Here is an 18,996-nt window from a genome sequence, read left to right as displayed (position 1 = left end):
GTCCCACAATAAGCTCAATAAGGCTTGTGTTGAGGGTACTTAGACAACGATATATATAATATATAAATATTTATAAATACTTAAATACATAGATAACACCCATGACTCAGGAACAAATATCGATGCTCTTCACACGAATAAATGCCCTTACCAGGATTTGAACCCGAGACCATCAGCTTCGGAGGCAGGGTCACTACCCACTAGGCCAAACCGGTCGTCAGAAGGTATTATTAATTGTATTTATTTATTATAACTATGTTCGGGATAATATACGCAGCTATCAGCAACAGTTTCCCAAGTGACTTTATTGTAGTCGTTCTCAGAACAACTTATCGGGATAACCTCGAAACACCTCACTACATAATGCAATCGTATATCTAGAAAACTCCTCAGTCTAGACTCGTCTTGAATAATGCACGATGGATGAAAATCTTTCAAGGGCTTGAGAAAGTGGCTAATCTATTTTGTAGACACCCAGGTTGACAAAATACACGTTCACGTGACAAATAAGCTGGCACCTCTAGGATTTTAGGAGGAGCCCTCTCGCTCATGAGAGGAGGCCTGTGCCCGGCAGTGGGACGTATATAGGCTGAATTATTATTATATTACTATAAAAATAAGATGATACTATAACTCCTCGTGCTAATATTTTTTTTTTTTTTTATACCACGACGGTGGCAAGCAAGCATACGGCCCGCCTGATTGATACCTGGGCAAGCGAAAGATTCCAAAATTTTACCACGAGCGTAGCTAGTGGTTCAAAAATGGAATCTTGAGCGTTGCAAACAAGTTATCAAGATAGAGGTGTGATTAGGTATATTTTTCCTGTAATATGTATTTATAAGTCTTAGTCAAGTTTATTCATAAAGATAATCGGCGCAAACAATAAAATGCAAACTTATTTTCGGACAAAGTAATATTGGTATTTATTATTATTATAACAAATAAGGTTTCTGCTACATTAACATTCGTCGAAAACCAATTATGCGAAGTCTGTTATGCGAAAAGCGTTTCGGTGAAATAAAGGTTTGCCAAATAGATGAAAGCCGTAAAATACAGCCCAAATGATACCTAACATCGTCATATCTTACCTACCTTAAGAAAGCAATTTTGAAAATATTTACGTTTAGAATTTTTATTTTTGTAAATTTTTCTTTAAACTTATAATATACACGTGAATTATAACTAACTGACATCAAATGTGTCCGTGGCCGGTAAAACGTCCCACTTTGTTGCTTGCCATACGGACGAGATTTCTTTGTATCTTTATACGAATAACCTGTCGAGGTGGCCTTATGGCAAGCGACAAAGTGGTACGTTTTGCCGGCCGCAGTCACAAATAAACGCACGTTAGAATTGGCCTGCGACTAAATTATTGACTATGTTAAAAGCGTACAGTTTCGGACGTCATTCAAAAATAGATTATCAATACGGAAAATTGCCATTTTTGGAGCTGGGTTCATTAACTATATCAGCTTGTCTCAGTTTCTCTAAAGGCAATGCGTATGGGAGGAAAACAGACAGGTTTATATTGCGTACAGTTTTGGAGCTAAATAATTCAGTCATTTAGCAGCTTCCGTACCAATACGAGTATTTTGTCGTACAGTCACGTATTTTAATGTTCATTCATTTAGGGTTCTAATTTGGTTGCCAATACTAACGGGATGAAATGTCAAATGTAAAGTTTAAGCTAGATCCAGTAAGAATTCGGGCCGATGGATCTAACGAGAACTTTTTTTGGTACAGTCGCCATTAGATATATCGGAGCGGCCGAGGTTCTCAAAAATATCTGAGCACGCACTCTTGCCTTGCACGCCTTGACAATAGAGGCGTGTTCAGATATTTGTGAGCGTCTTGATCACTCCGATATTTTGATGGCTGTAATAGAGGGCGTGAAGCGTGCTCGAGTTAAAATTAAAATTAAAACGCACGTTGTTTTACATTTTGTCTGATTTTACCGTTATGATTATCCACTTGTAATCTAGATTTCTGGGTAAAACTTTTAACCAATCAAAACTTACCCTTGTGTTGTTTCTCTCCGCCTTGAGCTCTGAGATCTCCTCCTCTCGCTCTAACAGCTGCTCCCGTGCTTGGTTGAGCTCCTTCGTGAGCGTGGCAAACTCCTGCGAACAAAGAAATCTACTATTAATACCCAAGTTGACCTAGTTATTGTCTAAAAAGATGGTATGACCAAATTGCTATGCGAAAACCAATAAATAGACCAATAGTAATGGCAGATACAAAGATAGAATATGCTTTATTGGCACACCCCAGTAAAAAGATACAAGAAAAGAAAAGAAACAATTGATTAAATATAGAGGCAGACAGCAGGCGGTCTCATCGCTAAAGAGCGATCTCTTCCAAACAATGATAATGATGTGATGTGCGGCGTGAAGGGTTCACACGATGTTGATTAAACAGTACCGATAAATAGGTAAATCATGGGACCTTCATATCCTTGTTCCTTAGATCAGTACATCCCGAGATCCCCACTAGCCACTCAATTGCTTTTGGTAACTGTAGTTACCAGCTGTCACCCTTATTTTATTATAATAATAGAGATCACTGAAAAATATGAGGCAAGTGAGTGGCTAGTAACGCCTCATTTATGGGACCAAAACAAGATTGCAAGATTTGCGTGATAAGAATCAAAAAACTGGTGAGATTATATATAAAAAAAAAAACATTTTTCTATAGAAAAAAATCTAAGATATGTAATAACATAACGTACGCAATACCTAAATAATATAATGGCTCTAAAAATAAAGGTTAAAACCAAATAGCCTCTTTGCTTCAAAGTAAACACACCAACACGAATAAAAGTTTACATGAATTGCATCCAGAGCAATTCTGTTATCCTCCATTAGACATTACAGTTGTTTGAAACACGCCGAGAAAATACTGATCGTACAACATCAATAAAAGAGGCAACCGACGCTATTGAGTTTTCAAAACATGATTGGAAACTACTATAAACAATTGAAAAGCGGGGATTTGAGGCTCCCGGGAAATCTAGGAGAAGAAAGGAATAACAGTCTCGTATAAAACCAGCCTTGTTCAAGTTTGAACCTGAGTGATACGATTTAGAGTTGATATTCAACTGTAAAGTTATGTAAGATACGATTTTGTTGTGGACAACGGTGCAGAGGCGTCTTTTAGGTACTTTCTTGGGGAATTAATTGTGCTTTGCTTTGAGGTTTTTTGATGAAATATTGTGGCTTCAGAAAATGCGACGTATTATAACTTTTTACCTATAAAACTTAGCTCCAGTTATATGTAGCGGTGAAGTGATCGGATAGACGTTCCTGTTTTGTTTAAAATTTCTCATATTCTTGTAAGTTATGTAGACTTATTTACACTGCTAAGAAAATTTTATGAAATCTGTCTACTTATTTGAGTTTTATTTTATGAAGATTCTATAGAAATAGTTGGTCGTGTTTTTGTGAACTTTATACAAGAACATGCATGTTTTAGCACTTTTAGCTAAGTTTTTTACCTATTTAAGGTTAAAATGAAATTTTATCGTATCACTCTAATAATTGGACGAAAAGATTCATCTTCAAAAAAAATTCAAATTGTATTTATAGATTCTTGCGAGTTCAATACGTCCCATTTATAAAGTACCTACACTTACCTAAAATCTTTTAACCCCTTTTAACTTTTAACTCCTTTTGGTCCTAGCTGTCGCAGATATAATTAATTTCACGCAATTATATCATTGTATCTGTAATAGTGATAATATTAGCATAGTTATTGCTTACTGGCGTATCTGTTGAATGCGTACATGCATTACATTCCGGGCAGCCTAGCGTTTCCCTTGTGACGTGACCTGTGCAGTTGTAAAATACCGATAGCTAATAATTGGGTACTTGACACATGTTGAATATTAGAACAAAATTTTGTTAAATAGATAGAAAATGAGCCATCCATTATAAAAAAGTGGAATTTAAAAAATTATATTGAGATTATAAAAAAATACAAGGCTCCGAAGTCTAAAAAAAAAAATTGTTTTTTGTCTTTCAAAAATAGAAAAGAAAATGGTACCATTCGATTCCTTACATTTTATTGAAAAATAAATTGTATAACAACTATACACATAAACGCAATATTTCAGGGTCAAAATGGCAATTTCCTTCATCTTCCATACATTTAGGACAGACTTCTATGATGTGACGTCACATCACCTTATCATTTTCAATCGTCGACTGCGAGCGTCAGACTTTAACTCTCATTTCTGACCTTTGTGTTGCTTAAATGCCATGAGCCCTATATAGACATTTGATCCTCAGGAAAATCAAGATCGTTTGACATTATTTACAAAAAACAGTCAGGTAGCCAATTGAAAACACCGTAAAGCGGAGTTCAACAAAAATTGCAAATAATGTAAACAATCCAATTTAGCTTCATAACTTCGTAATCTCGCCACCTTTTAGGAAAATCATGATCACAGTTTATACGCTTAAATCATTTATTTCTATCAATTCCTAGTTATTAGCATTTGGTGTTGAAACTCAAGGTCCGTGGGGTCCCAGCGCGCACTAGTTATTTGCAGAAATCGCGAAGCGTCTGGTTGACGTAAAAGGTGACCGAAGAGCTGGCGGCTTCCTCGGACATCGTAACATTGCGATAAACGAGGAAATGCCGCCAGCATCCTTGGTACAATGCCTCAAGGACCTATTTTTTTAAGCTACATATATATCCATATGTATATATCCTAGTTAAAATATATAATTATTCATATTTCTGTGAAATAGCCTTCGTATATCAGGTTATATGTCAAATGCTAACAAAATCTGTCATATTTGTTTACATTATTGGCCATTTCTATTGAATAGGTCTTTAATTAAATAACATGACATAATTTATTTATTTATTTATTTAAAACTTTATTGCACAAAAGAAAAACTTAATGTACAAAAAGCGAACTTAATGCCATGAGGCATTCTCTACCAGTCAACCTTAGGGCAAAGCAGAAAAGATTGTAGGCGGCGCGTTTAAAACTAAAAGAAATTGTTATTGAAAGAATTAGAGTCCTAATATACATAAATTAATTATAAACTACTTAAATACATAAAGACACATACATACATTACATAAATAAATATATATATACATAATATACATAACCGATTCGTGGGACTGATACTTAATTGATCTTTAAACTGCCAGCAGTACTAGTACTAGTAATAATCAGGACTAGTAAAACTTTTAGTTAAATCTTTTGAAGTGCGGTCCTAAATTATTCGTCTCATAATAAAACATCGTCATCAATGTTGAAGAAGTAACAACGACAACATAAAAATATGGGTATTCGTATCTAATAAGCGTCGATAACAAGTCTCGAAAAATGTTAACTTAGAAACAATAAGACTAAAGTATGCAACACGTCTGTTAATGAGAAAGGAAAATCTAAAATTGATTCGAATGACTTACAAGGATTCACAGGTTAATTAGAATGTAAACTGACATCAAAATGATGTCACTAATAATTCCTGCATTCCTCTCGTACTTGTATTCCGATTAAGATATCATTCTGATGTCAGTGAACATTCGAATTGGTCTGCCTTACAACATTGTAACTTGTTATTAGTTTTACGATGGATCTAGATAAAACCCCGGTAACGGCTTCGCCATATAGCCTTATTTTATAACGCCCACGTGTTTACGAGTTCTTCCAACGTACACCGAAATCAGAATGATATTTTGATCATGTTATTTAGTTATCGTGTGTCTCGCCCGCGTCACTACATGTACGGAGAAGTGCGAGCGAAATGCATGATAACTGAATGACATCAGTTAGATATCATACTGATGTCAGTGTACGTTCGAATTGGCCTGTGCGTTAATGTGGTTTCAAGAGTCATAATGGCGCCTTTACGGATTGGGGTTCCGCAAGTAAATATCATTCAATACTCTAAATTAAATAATTTCGTATTCAGGAACCTTTATTAGTAAACAATCCTGGGACTGTTGTCCCAGCGCTGGTGGCCTAGTGGTAAGAGCGTGCGACTTGCAATCCGAAGGTCGCGGGTTCAAACCCCGGCTCGCACCAATGACTTTTTCGGAACTTATGTACGAAATATCATTTGATATTTACCAGTCGCTTTTCGGTGAAGGAAAACATCGTGAGGAAACCGGACTAATCCCCACAAGGCCTAGTTTTACCCTCTGGGTTGGAAGGTCAGATGGCAGTCGCTTTCGTAAAAACTAGTGCCTACGCCAAATCTTGGGATCAGTTGTCAAGCGGACCCCAGGCTCCCATGAGCCGTGGCAATATGCCGGGACAACGCGAGGAAGAAGAAAGAAGAAGGAATACTGGGACTGTTGTAACACTTAAATGAGGTTGTGATATAGTTTTCATATATAATAACATTAATAACTGTTGGAGCGCAATATTACCTATAGAGAGCAAATGAATGAAAACATTTTCTATTAACTATGGGCTCATACAACTTGTTAGTAGAGTTACGTTCCTAATGTACTTAACTATATGCCTATATAAATATTACAGTTACAGTATATATACACTGCTGGAGACATACATTTCACAGCAGTGTCTCATGTACGGACAGTCGAATCTGTCCGCTAAAGCACACATGATAGGGTTGGGACTGGCCCGCACCCGGCGCACCAGGGATGTGTATCCTTTACGCAAAGTCGCATAGAAGCACTGTACGCGCGCTTCTTCGAACATCCCTGATGCGCTGCAGAAACGACGCGGCCCCATCAATACCCGGAACGCGGTATTGTATTGGATCCGGAGGGTCCCGTAAGCGCACTGAGTATAAAACCTCCATAGGCTGCACGTATACATACAGGGAAGTAATACAATATGCGCTAAAGTAGTAGACCGCGGGCAAGAAGCATATATCGTTAGTTAACGCCTCCCGGCTGATACTTTTGTCAAATGATAGTATGCTATCATAACTTTAAAAAAATAGTCAGCCGGTTGTATCACGGTGGAAAGACCGTCAGCTGGTCATAAGAACATGTAAAAAATACGCGACTTTACCTCTTATGTCCGCAAAGTATGCGTAATCCAATCTGTTTATTTGAAACGCCTGATGGAATGCTAAGTACATACAAAGTTTCATGATTTTGTTATTACTATCATAAAAAGGTACTTAAATCGCTTATTTTTAACATGTTCATGCGACCAGCTGACGTTCTTTCCACCGCGATACGGCTGACGATTTTTTAAATTAACAATAGCATCTAAACTATCATCTGACAAAGTATCAAACAGGAGGCGATGACTAATTTTTTTTACGTGTTTCAGTGGCTGCCATTACTCAACCCACCAACGGAGCGGCAGCTAACGTCTACGAGGGTTCATCATACATAGCCGTTAACCACTATACGAGTTATCGCCCGAAAGGCGATTGGCCATGGAAATCTGGCTCGCGGTCTATACTCGTAGGCACATTTTACGGTACTACTTAAGTGCTGCATTGCTGCCGCATAGCAAAAATCCGGGCATAATTAAACATTGATCTTGACATTTGACAGTTATTCTATGCCGAATACTGCTGTAGTATCGCTGGTGCAGTCTGAAACCGAACGGCACCTTAACCACCCACGTTTATGAGTCCATTTAATACGCCTCTGGCTCTCGATTATGGATATTGCCTTTAATATAGCCTTTAGGGCTCTAAAGGTAAGACCTTTGGAATGAAAGCCTCTTTGATTTACTCTTCAAAGGGATGAGATTGTCGCGTTGTTCGTACGTTTGCGTTTTTTGATAATTTATCTCGGAATTCGGAATATCAGACGCGTATTTTTGTTTGAAGAGCGTTTTGATACCTTAGCGAGTATTATTACTCTTGCTAAAATATTATATACGAAAAATGAATGTAATGTTAAAATGTATCTGTTATGACTTCGATATGGTTGAATATCTCAGTTTAATCGGTTCGCTCGATATAACATGTAACGTTAGATATTAGGCGAATTGAAGCATTATTATAGTGACATTTATGCGAAATATGCGTTATGCCAATCATGTTATGCTATGTGGAAATATTACAATCCTATTTATGCGAAAAAGAGGGCATCCGTTAGATATTATAGAGAAAATAAAGTTAAGAAATTGTTTTTTATTTTATTGTAATATGACAATAACAATATACATAATGGATATATACAGATGATTACTATAACTATATTGTAATATTAATTCATTACGCATCTTACAACAATTAAGTACGCATTGTACTTTACTTCATATATCTATATAAAGTCAAGATAGTACATTCATGACGTCATTACTGGAGTAATAGCGGTGAGCAACAAATTCAAACATACACAAATATATATAAGCATAGCTGGACACCGTTAATCCGCTAAAGCATAACTAAAATTGCAATTTTTGTATTGTTGGGATCCGCGCGATACTTGCGATAGTGATCTACCCCACCACGTCAGCTGTCAGTCCGATAATATTTGTTTGTGTGTAAAGGCATAATGTTTGTTGTGTGTGCGTGACCGCTAAAGACGGCGCCCCCGCGGCCTGACTTCGCAGATGTAGGATCTACAACCGATATCGGATCTGACAATGTGAAAACGCTCTAACTGAACGAAACACATCGTGGTATGTTCGTCTTACGAAACTTGTGACCCGTTTTAATATATTTAAATGACCCCGTGAGAGCCTCACGGGAGTTTTCTATTTAAGACATACACCTTTAACGTGATTTTCCTGTGCTTAATATATCTATTGAGCATCGTCTTTTTCTCATTAAGTATATTGCTTCGTAAAGAAATGACGGGCCTTACGGGCACCAAGAATGGGGCCAGCACACTGGTGTCACGCACGAATACGAGCCAATCGTGCAGTCCAGCGCAACTAGTTGCGACCGATCGCGCGCGTGATGCGAACTCAACAATCAAATTATGGCATTCCACTTAGGTACACAAAACAAGAATGTCGATCGGAATTATATGAACGGGCCTATCTCTACTTTTGAAGTCTTTACTTTTTTTACACATGCGAAAATTGCGAAAATAATAAACACGAAGACTGTAAACGCCATCGATGATAAAGTGATAACATTGATAACTTGTCCGTGACCCGACTAATGGCAAATAGATTATCGTCCATGGAACTGCGGCCTAATTCAGGCCGGTTGCTCGCTGGCCACGGGGTGCCTCGTTCGGGCAGGGTTGCCATGAATTAAAGAATGTCTACCGGGATAGATAAAGCAAAAGCAGGTGGCGTAGAAATCAAAACAATTTCTTTTATAGAAACCGAACAGGTGCAAGTCTTATTTCGTCAATAGTGCATTTTCAAGAAAAATGACTTATTTTGATTATCAATAACTCTATGCTCTAGTTTTTAGGACACAATTAGAAATCACGCGGTATCTTTTAAAATAGCGTCACATTCTCACATTTGTTGTTAGGGACAACTTCTAAATTTTAATGGTAGACATTTTTTATTACGTAGGTATTTGTGTCATTTCATGTCATGGGTAGCTATTTCGTTTTGCGATTGAAAGATACGACGAGAGATTATACAATTCTAACCTAACCTAGTAGTAGTATTAACCTTATCTTTGGCTGTATGTTACCGGAGTAACTAGCTTTTTATGTAACTACTTTTTTTCAAACCGAATCTGGCTGCCACGTGACAGGCCCAAGGCATAGCTCAAGAGTGGGGCCGCAGGATATTTTTTTATTTGTTAATAAGGTCTTTTCCTTTAAATAAACAATTCTTATTCTTCTTATTCTTACAATCGTATATCCGTATATATTTTATTGAAAAGTATCATTTATTGGCAGAAAAATCAGGAGTGCAAAAATAAGTCTCAGTATCAGTGCACAGCGGTAATAAGCGAGATCGGGCGAAATTTACTGAGACTGTCAAGGACTGTGAGGAATTTATTATCCGGAAATTATCCAATTCTAGATATTGGTAACTGGTAACCCTGGGGGGTGTCAGCCCAGCCCCGAAGGGGGTGTCATCGGCCACTGGTCTCCCGCGGCGCGGTAACAAGCGGTAGTGATAGACTATTATATTAATAGTTATGGGGTATTGTTTTACTAGTCTCGAAGGAATCGTACCGTTGTGTGGGGCTATTTGCACTAAAACACAATGAAAACGTAAGGCTAAAGGTTGAAAATATATAGTTTTACGTCACCAAATAGAGCGTTCTGAGAGCAAATCTTGTAAATTCTACTAGAAATTTACGATTTGCAAATCACTTTAGCCTCCAGGGTTTCAAGAGGTTAGGTTTTTTATACTACGTCGGTGGCAAACAAGCATACGGCCCGCTTGATGGTAAGCAGTCTCCGTAGCCTATGTACGCCTGCAACACTATGATACTCATTATCATTAGGTGAGAAGACGTCCGTCAATTTCTTCATGACAATTGGACCAACTTTAAAGTAGATTTATAAGTGGGTATAACCATCTTAAGTTGTCTTCAATACGTCGGAAAACATACTATTACATAAAATAATTATATTTCTAAAAGAATAACTGTCACAACAAATTGAGAAATTCCTTTTTTTACATCCTTCGGCGTCGCCCGGCCCAGCATTTTTCTTCCATACCTCTCTTTCGACCGTCATCTCTTCATTCACCGGCTTTCTTTTCACATCATCTCTCACACAATCTATCTTATCCTTGGGTTGCCCTTGCCCTTACCCTGCACATTCATTCCGTACACCTCCTCCTTTTAGATGTCGGTTAATAAATGAAACATCCTCGAACACCCTAGTTTAGTAAAGACTCGCCTGGAATTTCATTAGCGACACCCCACTGACCGCATTCAAACCGATGTGCTAACAAGAACACATAGTTGTACATCGGGCGACCTTATGTCCTTGTATTAAGGTATATGAATTGTAAGTTAACGGTGGCCGATGGTACAAGGATACCATAGCTGCATAGTCGAGCTTTGAAAGGTGTTGATCATCGTGATTATTTGTATGTATCTACGAGTAGAATACAAATACGACTCCATTTAAAACATAACATTGAGGCAACAGCACTTAATAACCAAAGACTAAAATAAATAGGAATAAATCTAGGTATATCTTACATGTTTTAAAAGGTAGCACAATTTGACTGACAACACACAGTTCTGGCTGAAAAGAGCACTAAATTTGAAATGTAGGGAAAAAAAAAAACAACGAAGTTACGCTAACACCACTAGATGGCGCTATGTGACATGGTAATCCTTTATACAAAACCATTGCATCAAGACCCAAAAACATAGAGGTCTATTATTGTTTGATAAACCGCATGTCACATAATTAATAACATTTTACTTCAAGTGTGGCATCACAACACAAAGATCAGAATAGGCTAGGTGACAAATTTTTATTAAGTATCAGTCAATCGGATTTGTTTTGAGAGTCCTATGTCTATATGGGACCCATACATTAAAGGAACACAAATTAACAGTCAAAGTCTGACAATAGTACTCAACGTATGAAATGCCTATTATTTACTTTTAGACTGAGACGTGACGTTAAGCCACCAACCAAATTAAACTACTCGTACATGCAATCCGAGAGGCATACGCAGTTTCAGAATTCATCTTGCTTTGATTTTGATATCACTAGAGAATAGCGTTTTTTTTTTGTTTTTCCGAAGTACCTATGGAAAAACAACAAAAAAAACGCTATTCTCCTCTCGTCAACGCTTCTATTATAAAGAGAAAGAGCATGGAATATGATTAGTTAGTGATATCAAAATCAAAGCAAGTTGAATTCTGAAACTGCGTAAGCTTCTCGGATTCCATGTACGAGTAGTTTAATTTGGTAGTTTTCCCAACGTCGAGAGAGAACCGTTTAAGCAGCAGCCCTTGAAACAATATTTTAAATTCCGCATTTTAATTGGTCGCTGCGAGCGGGCGGGATATGGCGAAATCAATTTCCGATCGAGACTGAAAATATAACGATAGTGACTGAAAATATAAGAGAAACTGAGGATATAAGCGGACGAAACGATAACATTCTGACGACATTTCATTATTCTTGTTTCTTACATGCAGCCTGTGGATTTTAAATAGCAAAGAAAAAGATAAGCTTTACAATGGTTGAGCGTGCGCTATTCATACGTACAAAAACCTGTTATTAATATTTAAAGTGTATGTCAAAAATCAGTTATTGTGCTGTGAGGTCGAGAATTTTTTAATCGTGCTGATAGAAAAGTTTTTCAAAGAAGGGCGTAAAACACGAATTGTACGAAAAAATAGGACATGATTTCGATTAGTCAAGTAAATATGTATGTTGAATATTAGTAAATTAAATTAGACAAGGTCAAACTTCTTAAAATAAAACTTTTCTTTCTGAAAGTGAATATTTTCCATTAGGAAACACACAGTCATGTCATGTCACGTCAACATCAAAGTTTTTATACAACGTGTAAACGAATACTTTTTCTCGCCCTTTTCCTGTTTTTAGCTCGAATGGATACTGGAAACTTCCTAACTAATGCCCACTGTATACTTTTGTTTTGAGTTACCGGTGTTGCCAGTAATAAAAAGTTTTCCAAGATGGCGGATATGAAAGTTGTAACTTGGTTCTGTGATTTAATCTGTAGTAACAATTGGCTTGATTTATTTTCTTCATTTCCGTCTTTTTTTGTTAATTTGAATTTTAATGCATCGAAAAAAACTAAACGAACCAAAAAAAGAGGGTTTGTTAAATGAAACAAAGGAAAAAATTAAATAAAAGACACACTTTGATAAGAATAATTACTATAACTACCAACTTAAAGGAATACCTATACTTAAGTATGTTTCTTTTCATACAAACAGGTGCTAACGGCTTCTAAGGATTCACCACAGTTTTTACTGCTTTAATGTCTGTAATATAGATGTAAGTGAATAAGGAAACATCTAATAAAAATAAAAATAAAAATATTTTGATACTTATTTTCAACATAAGTATAGTTAATAATTATACGAGCGTATGTTTTTCACGACCCGTGCGTTGAAGGTCACGTAATTGTATTTTTGTGAAAATATTTGAAAACTGTACACATAAGTAGCAGTTGTTATATATTAGTTTGGCCAGGGACTATTTCATTTCAAACATATACAACAAAAATAATGATACTGTCTTTGTCTTACGCTAGTACGAGCACCAAAAAAAAAATGGATTAGTATAGATTTTTTTGTTCTTATTAACTGACAAATTTGGTTTGTCAGACTATATGTGTTACTGTTGGCCAACTTACCTGCAATAAGGCGGTGTGTACACGACACGCGCAAACCGTCCCGTTCTTGCCGCACGGCGCGCCGAGCCACGCGCACGCGCCGCCGCGCCGCATCGCAAGCGCACATGTCCGCTACGCCACTGTTTTTGCTGTCGCACTGCTTTTTGCACTGTTGCACTGCGGCCTACACTTTAGTACGGATTTTTACACTACTCTGCTGCCTTTTACACTTTTCAACAGATGTTTACACTGCTGTGCTGCTTTTTATACTGTTGTTACTTTTACACTGTGACAGTGTTTTTTTTGTATAAAAAAAAACTTTAAAATGTAGATATGTTAACGTTAGACATAATTTTAATATTTAAATCTGTCAACAAATTTGTCTTACAATGTGTTTTCACAAAAAAAAATCTCCGTTTTGTAATTTCTGTGCTTTGACTGATTGAGATGGAAATTATGAACAATCTCAGTTTATTGCGTAAGAAAATATTAGGAAAAGGACTAAAATTCAGTAAATACGTCATTAGGGTGTCCGTTAGCTGGCGTGGGGTTCACGGAGCGGGCGCACAGACGCGGGTGCCATTGTAGGTAAAATCCGTCGCACGCGTCCGCGCCTGTTAGCGTTGCTCATACTATTTTTCGTCAACCCGTTCACCCGCTCCGTGTAACCGCACCGCGGCGCCACCGCGCTAGCGGATGCCCTTAGTTACGACGACGTTATTCTTTTACGGTTCATCTACATAAACTTATCTATAGTCCATAGAGAAGTAATAGAAGTAAGGCAACAATATTCATAAAGTAAATGCAATAAACGAGTCAGTACGAGGCGCGGCCCAGCGGGCGTCCGTATTAACATGTAGGCTGCTCGTTTGCGATCATTGAGCCAATGCCGTAAATGGCCGATATTCGAATAAAACGTGTTTATTATTACTTAGGCATAGTAAATTAAAATACGTAGTGGATATTCTTGACGAAGCCGGTATTAATATTTATATTGTAACGTGACTTTTAATATTGCAGTGGCAACACTTTGCTCGCTAATGTCATAGCGAATCAATGGCTATGTCACAACCGGTCGGTCACGGTTGACAGCTGACAATTCGGAACGAGAAGTCTTCGCGTAAGGTTACGAACACTTTGAATATTGTTGTCGACATTGGCAGAACCCACCTTGCTAAAATTAGCGAGGAGTAAAAGCCATTTATGGAAAAAAAAACCGGTCGGTCACGGTCACGGTTGACAGCTGACAATTCGGAACGAGAAGTCTTCGCGTAAGGTTACGTATTGTTGTCACTGGTGAATATTTTGTTAAATAAACATGTGTTTAAAACTATAATTTACCTTTGAAATTGACTAATATCGCCTTACACTAGAAAGTATGTACAGGGAAAAATGAAAACCAACTGAAAACCATAAATTTGTAAAAAAATAATAACAAATGAAACTTGTACGGAACCCTCGGAGAGCGAGTCCGACTTGCATTTGTCCGGTGTTTTCTTAAGTATATAGTTTCTGAACATTTGCATGAGGGACTCGTCAATTATACGTACATATCTTATGTACAGATCCATATGAAAAATTCAAATCAATACCCACATGAATAATATGGAGAATAATATCCTGAATCTGATATTATTTTCTGCAAACAAACGAAAACGAAAACGTGACTAATATAACGGTAATATCGCCAAAAAGATGAACGAGGCTTTCACCAATGTAACCCAATTCAGTAATGGAATAACACATTTGTTTTGTATAATATACATGATGAGCATTGAACATGGGCAAAGGTTTTTATCATCTAGTTTATAATACTATACCTACGTCCTAACTATACCCAATTTGTAGCGGTGACCATTCTTGGCTTTTCACCAGAGAAGGGTATGCTGCGTGTGCATAATAAATAAATAAATATTTATAAATATACATTATTTATTTTAAACTTTATTGCACATCAAAAAAGGTACAAATGGCGGGCTTAATGCCTCATGGCATTCTCTACCAGTCAAACATAGGGTCAAACAGAAAAATGACAAGGTGGGTGCAGTGAGAAGCGTTTAGATACAGCTACATAAATATATATACGAGTATATACAGGTGCTCGTACTTAAGGGTTACTAATATAATAATTTCTACTAGGCCTTTTCTAGCAGGTGCTGATGAAGTAAGCGTTTGAAAGTTATCTTGCTTGGGGCTTGTCTTATCGTCAGAGACGGATAGCCTGGAAAGTGAAGGAAGATGATAGAAAACCACTATGGTGAGGAAGAACTGAAAGCTTAAGAGATCGGGAGTTAACTTAAGGGGTCACAAAATTAAATTTACACTTCAGGTATCCTGGAACAGATGGCTCAAACTGGACAGAACACAACAAACAAAGAACTCTGAGAATCCTTCGTTGACGAATTGGGAGCCAATTTAATGTGCACAGACCGAAAATGACTACCTTGCATGCTTTTTATTCGCTTACGCGTCAGACCTACATCATGTTTTCTCAAAAAGATTTCAACTTATCATATACGGTAAGGCAAGCGGGGCGTTTAGCTCGATGCGTCTGGAGAGCCAATTACCCTGCCTCCTTTGGGGCTTAAAGCTGTTGGGAAATTACTTTGGTCTTTTAGTAGATTATACAGGCCAACCTACCTATCATGTTTTCTCAAAAAGATTTCAACTTGTCACATGCAGTAGGTCAAGCGGGCCGTTTAGCTCGGCGTCTGAAGTACCCTGCCTCCTTTGGGGCTTCGTTAAAGGTGTTGGGAAATTACAATACTGTGGTCTTATGTAGCTTATACAAGTAGCATACGCATATAAGGATGTTATGTTTTAGAAATTGGTTGAAATTGCTCAATGTTGTGTTTCGGTAAAAAAAACAGGAGGCGTATATATGATTGTAATAACAGGTTATGAACTTGTCAGTGTCCAGTCACATTTATTCAACCAGAAACGTCACTTTTGACACTGACTTGTCAGGACAGATCATATTCATAACAAATCCAGATCCAATACGTAACCTGTTATTATTCCAGAGTAGGGACTAGCGTGGCGAAAATATACAGAAAAAAAGTGGCTGTGACATAATCGGACAGACAGACGGACATGACGAATCTATAAGGGTTCCGTTTTTTGTCACTTGGCTACGGAACCCTAATATATAAAAATAAATAAATATAATATAGTAAATATAGTATAATTCTCTATAACATCAGTTTTTTTTACATTTTTAAATGGGAGCAAAAAAGTCCTATACCTAAAATGTATTTCGCTTTTACAACGAACCAAACAACAAGTCTGACGCTAAAACTATGTTTGTAGTGTAGCTGCTATGTTAAAATTCCAACGGCCCGATTCGAAGAATGATTAAGACACGTTTAAGATCTTTAAAAGATCGACAGCTAAACGACATGTCAAAATTGACGTTTATTTCGATTCCGTTGCGATGCCAATAAGATCTATCTACGATATTTCGTCAAAGTGACATCGGTTGCACGAATCGAGCTGCTTCTGTCAATTATACGACATACAAACAATATCTAAATGAGAACTTATCTAAACTAGAACTTATCGTTATCGTATTTCATTCTTCGAATCGGGCCGCAAAACAATATATTGAATTTTACATTGCTACCAAAAATAGCAAAAATAAAAGATATGCAATCAACTAAGCACCGAGATGTATTCTTTTCTTTTTTTGCAAATATGAAGTTAGCGGTATAAACATGAATTAAACAAACTAAATCGTTGTTTGAGATTTGTCTTTGTTTAATTGGAAATGCCAGTCAACCATCAACTTGAAACTTGAATAAAAATGAAACCCAAATAAATGACAGGACAGGGAGAGTTCAAAGGTTTTTAATGAAATAGTTGCTCTGCGGCTTCGTCAAAGCTGGGGCAATTATTGGCTTATTCTCTTTTTGACCGACATCAAAAAAAGGAGGTTATCAATTCTACTGTCATGTTTTTGAATGTTTGTTGATTGTGATCATTCTTCTATTGTTTGGATGGTGGACACTTCAGAGGTGGTCGTACGTACATAAATAATTTTTACAGTTCATATGGTGCTACTTTACCGCACTAGTGCGAAAATTAGCATATTACGTTACTGTGTCGAACATTTAAAGGGCCATATGTACTGTAAAATGTTGTACGATACATGTGCGAATAGGTAATTCGCAACTCGTGTCAAATGCCAGTCGTTTCAAATTTCCTATTTTTCGCACTTGTATCGTAATGTACTATTAAAATTGATTCAGTACGTTATAAGAAAATCAACATATTTTTACACAAATTATGTATACAAATATGGCGTTTTGCTTTGTTCAATCTTCAGAAACATTACCCAAAAAGGGCCAAGTACGAGTTTATATAAGTACTAGTTAATAATAAATTAGTCTACATTTGCCATCCAACGTTAACTTTTTACTCATAAGCCGCTGCCCCTATATGCTTTTTTTATAGACATTCCTTCGGTTTGTGCCAATATTATTGACATTATTGTTATGCTAACTTCAAGCCAACGTTTATTCGGACAGAAATGAATGCAAGCTGTCAGCGGCACGATTCAATTTTAGTTGGATTGTACGTTTTAATGCAAACAGTTTGCACGTAAAGTTAAGGCGACTGGCCTATCTTAAAATACCTATCCTACCTACCTCTTTTTTAAATATTTAGGATAAATGCAGTTTTTTTGTAGCTTGTAGGTAACTTACAAAAAATATTTGTATTTTCCTCTTTTATTCATAATACTTAGAAAATCCTTGTTAAATTTAGTCTCTTTCTAATAACGACAAATGTCAAAATAAAATAAAAATCAACAAAAAAATAACGGCTTGTTTATGAATAACGCCATTAAAATATACATTTTTAACCGCGTAAAATACTTAAAAAAATATATGCATAGGCTTTTGTTCTGTTGTTTGTTTTTTTATTAGAACTATATTTAATATTAATATTATATGATAGATACATTAATAAAAAGATATTTAAATTAGTGTACATTCAGACTACAACAATTCATTGAAACAATACTGCACTTTGTGGCCCGCCATTTCATTGTTTACCTGCAGTTGCTGGCTTATTGAATTTGCAATAAAAATCCCCTTTCCATTTTCCACTACGCAAATCGATTTACCATAAATTGGACTCGTTGTGATGCTGCTAATTGATTAGTTTTATCAGTCAATGGAATTAAATGAAAGGTTATTGCTAATGTATTTGATTGATGGGATTATTTATTGTGTATGAAGGCTCAAATCTGCTCGTATGGACAAACCCCTGAACACTTTTTTAATGCTCTGACTATTTTGTTGCTTGACATTGACAATTCGCTGTATATTGTTGGTCTAAAAAGTTAACGTTGACTTTATGTGCAGTCGAGTTTAAAAATATCGATACGAACAAAGTTCCTAAAATATGTATACACGACCTTATTGCCCATACATGAATAGAAAAGTCTAATGCTCAACTATTCAGCTAATACAACCGGATTATCCGGAACTCTATTTTCAACTCCTGCTTGTAAATAATATTAGTTGTCAATTGTTGAGCAATACACATTTCAGTCGCTACACTCGTGACATCTAGTGTCAAGTAGCGGTACTGGTAAATCCGTTACTTGACGCTAGATGTCGACTACGACAATAATAAGCGTTTTAGTATGAAAACTGATGTATGAAGTGAGCACTCTATGCTTACTATGAGGAGCATACTTGGCATCACATGGAAGGATCGCGTGACAAATGAGTCTGTTCTAAGCGAGGCACAGCTCCATAGTATCACAGCCATACTAAAGAAGAGACGACTGAGACGTTTACCACGTCAAATCCTGCTAG

General features: G+C 36.7%; 1 protein-coding gene across 9 annotated transcripts in view; it reads right to left on the bottom strand.

Moving 5' to 3' along the window:
- LOC133522589 (liprin-alpha-1) overlaps positions 1 to 18,996 on the bottom strand; it is a 282,899-nt gene that overhangs the window by 41,129 nt on the left and 222,774 nt on the right. For all 9 annotated transcript variants that reach the window (XM_061857942.1, XM_061857937.1, XM_061857941.1 and 6 more), the window contains exon 2: positions 2,022 to 2,123. In XM_061857942.1, the coding sequence (XP_061713926.1) occupies positions 2,022 to 2,123 (102 nt within the window). The remainder of the gene's footprint in view (positions 1 to 2,021; positions 2,124 to 18,996) is intronic.

This window comes from Cydia pomonella, chromosome 11, assembly GCF_033807575.1.
Source record: "Cydia pomonella isolate Wapato2018A chromosome 11, ilCydPomo1, whole genome shotgun sequence".
In the NCBI taxonomy this organism is placed as follows: Eukaryota; Metazoa; Arthropoda; class Insecta; order Lepidoptera; family Tortricidae; genus Cydia; species Cydia pomonella.
Note: the sequence above shows the minus strand (reverse complement) of the source record. Positions and strands in the feature narration are given on the sequence as shown.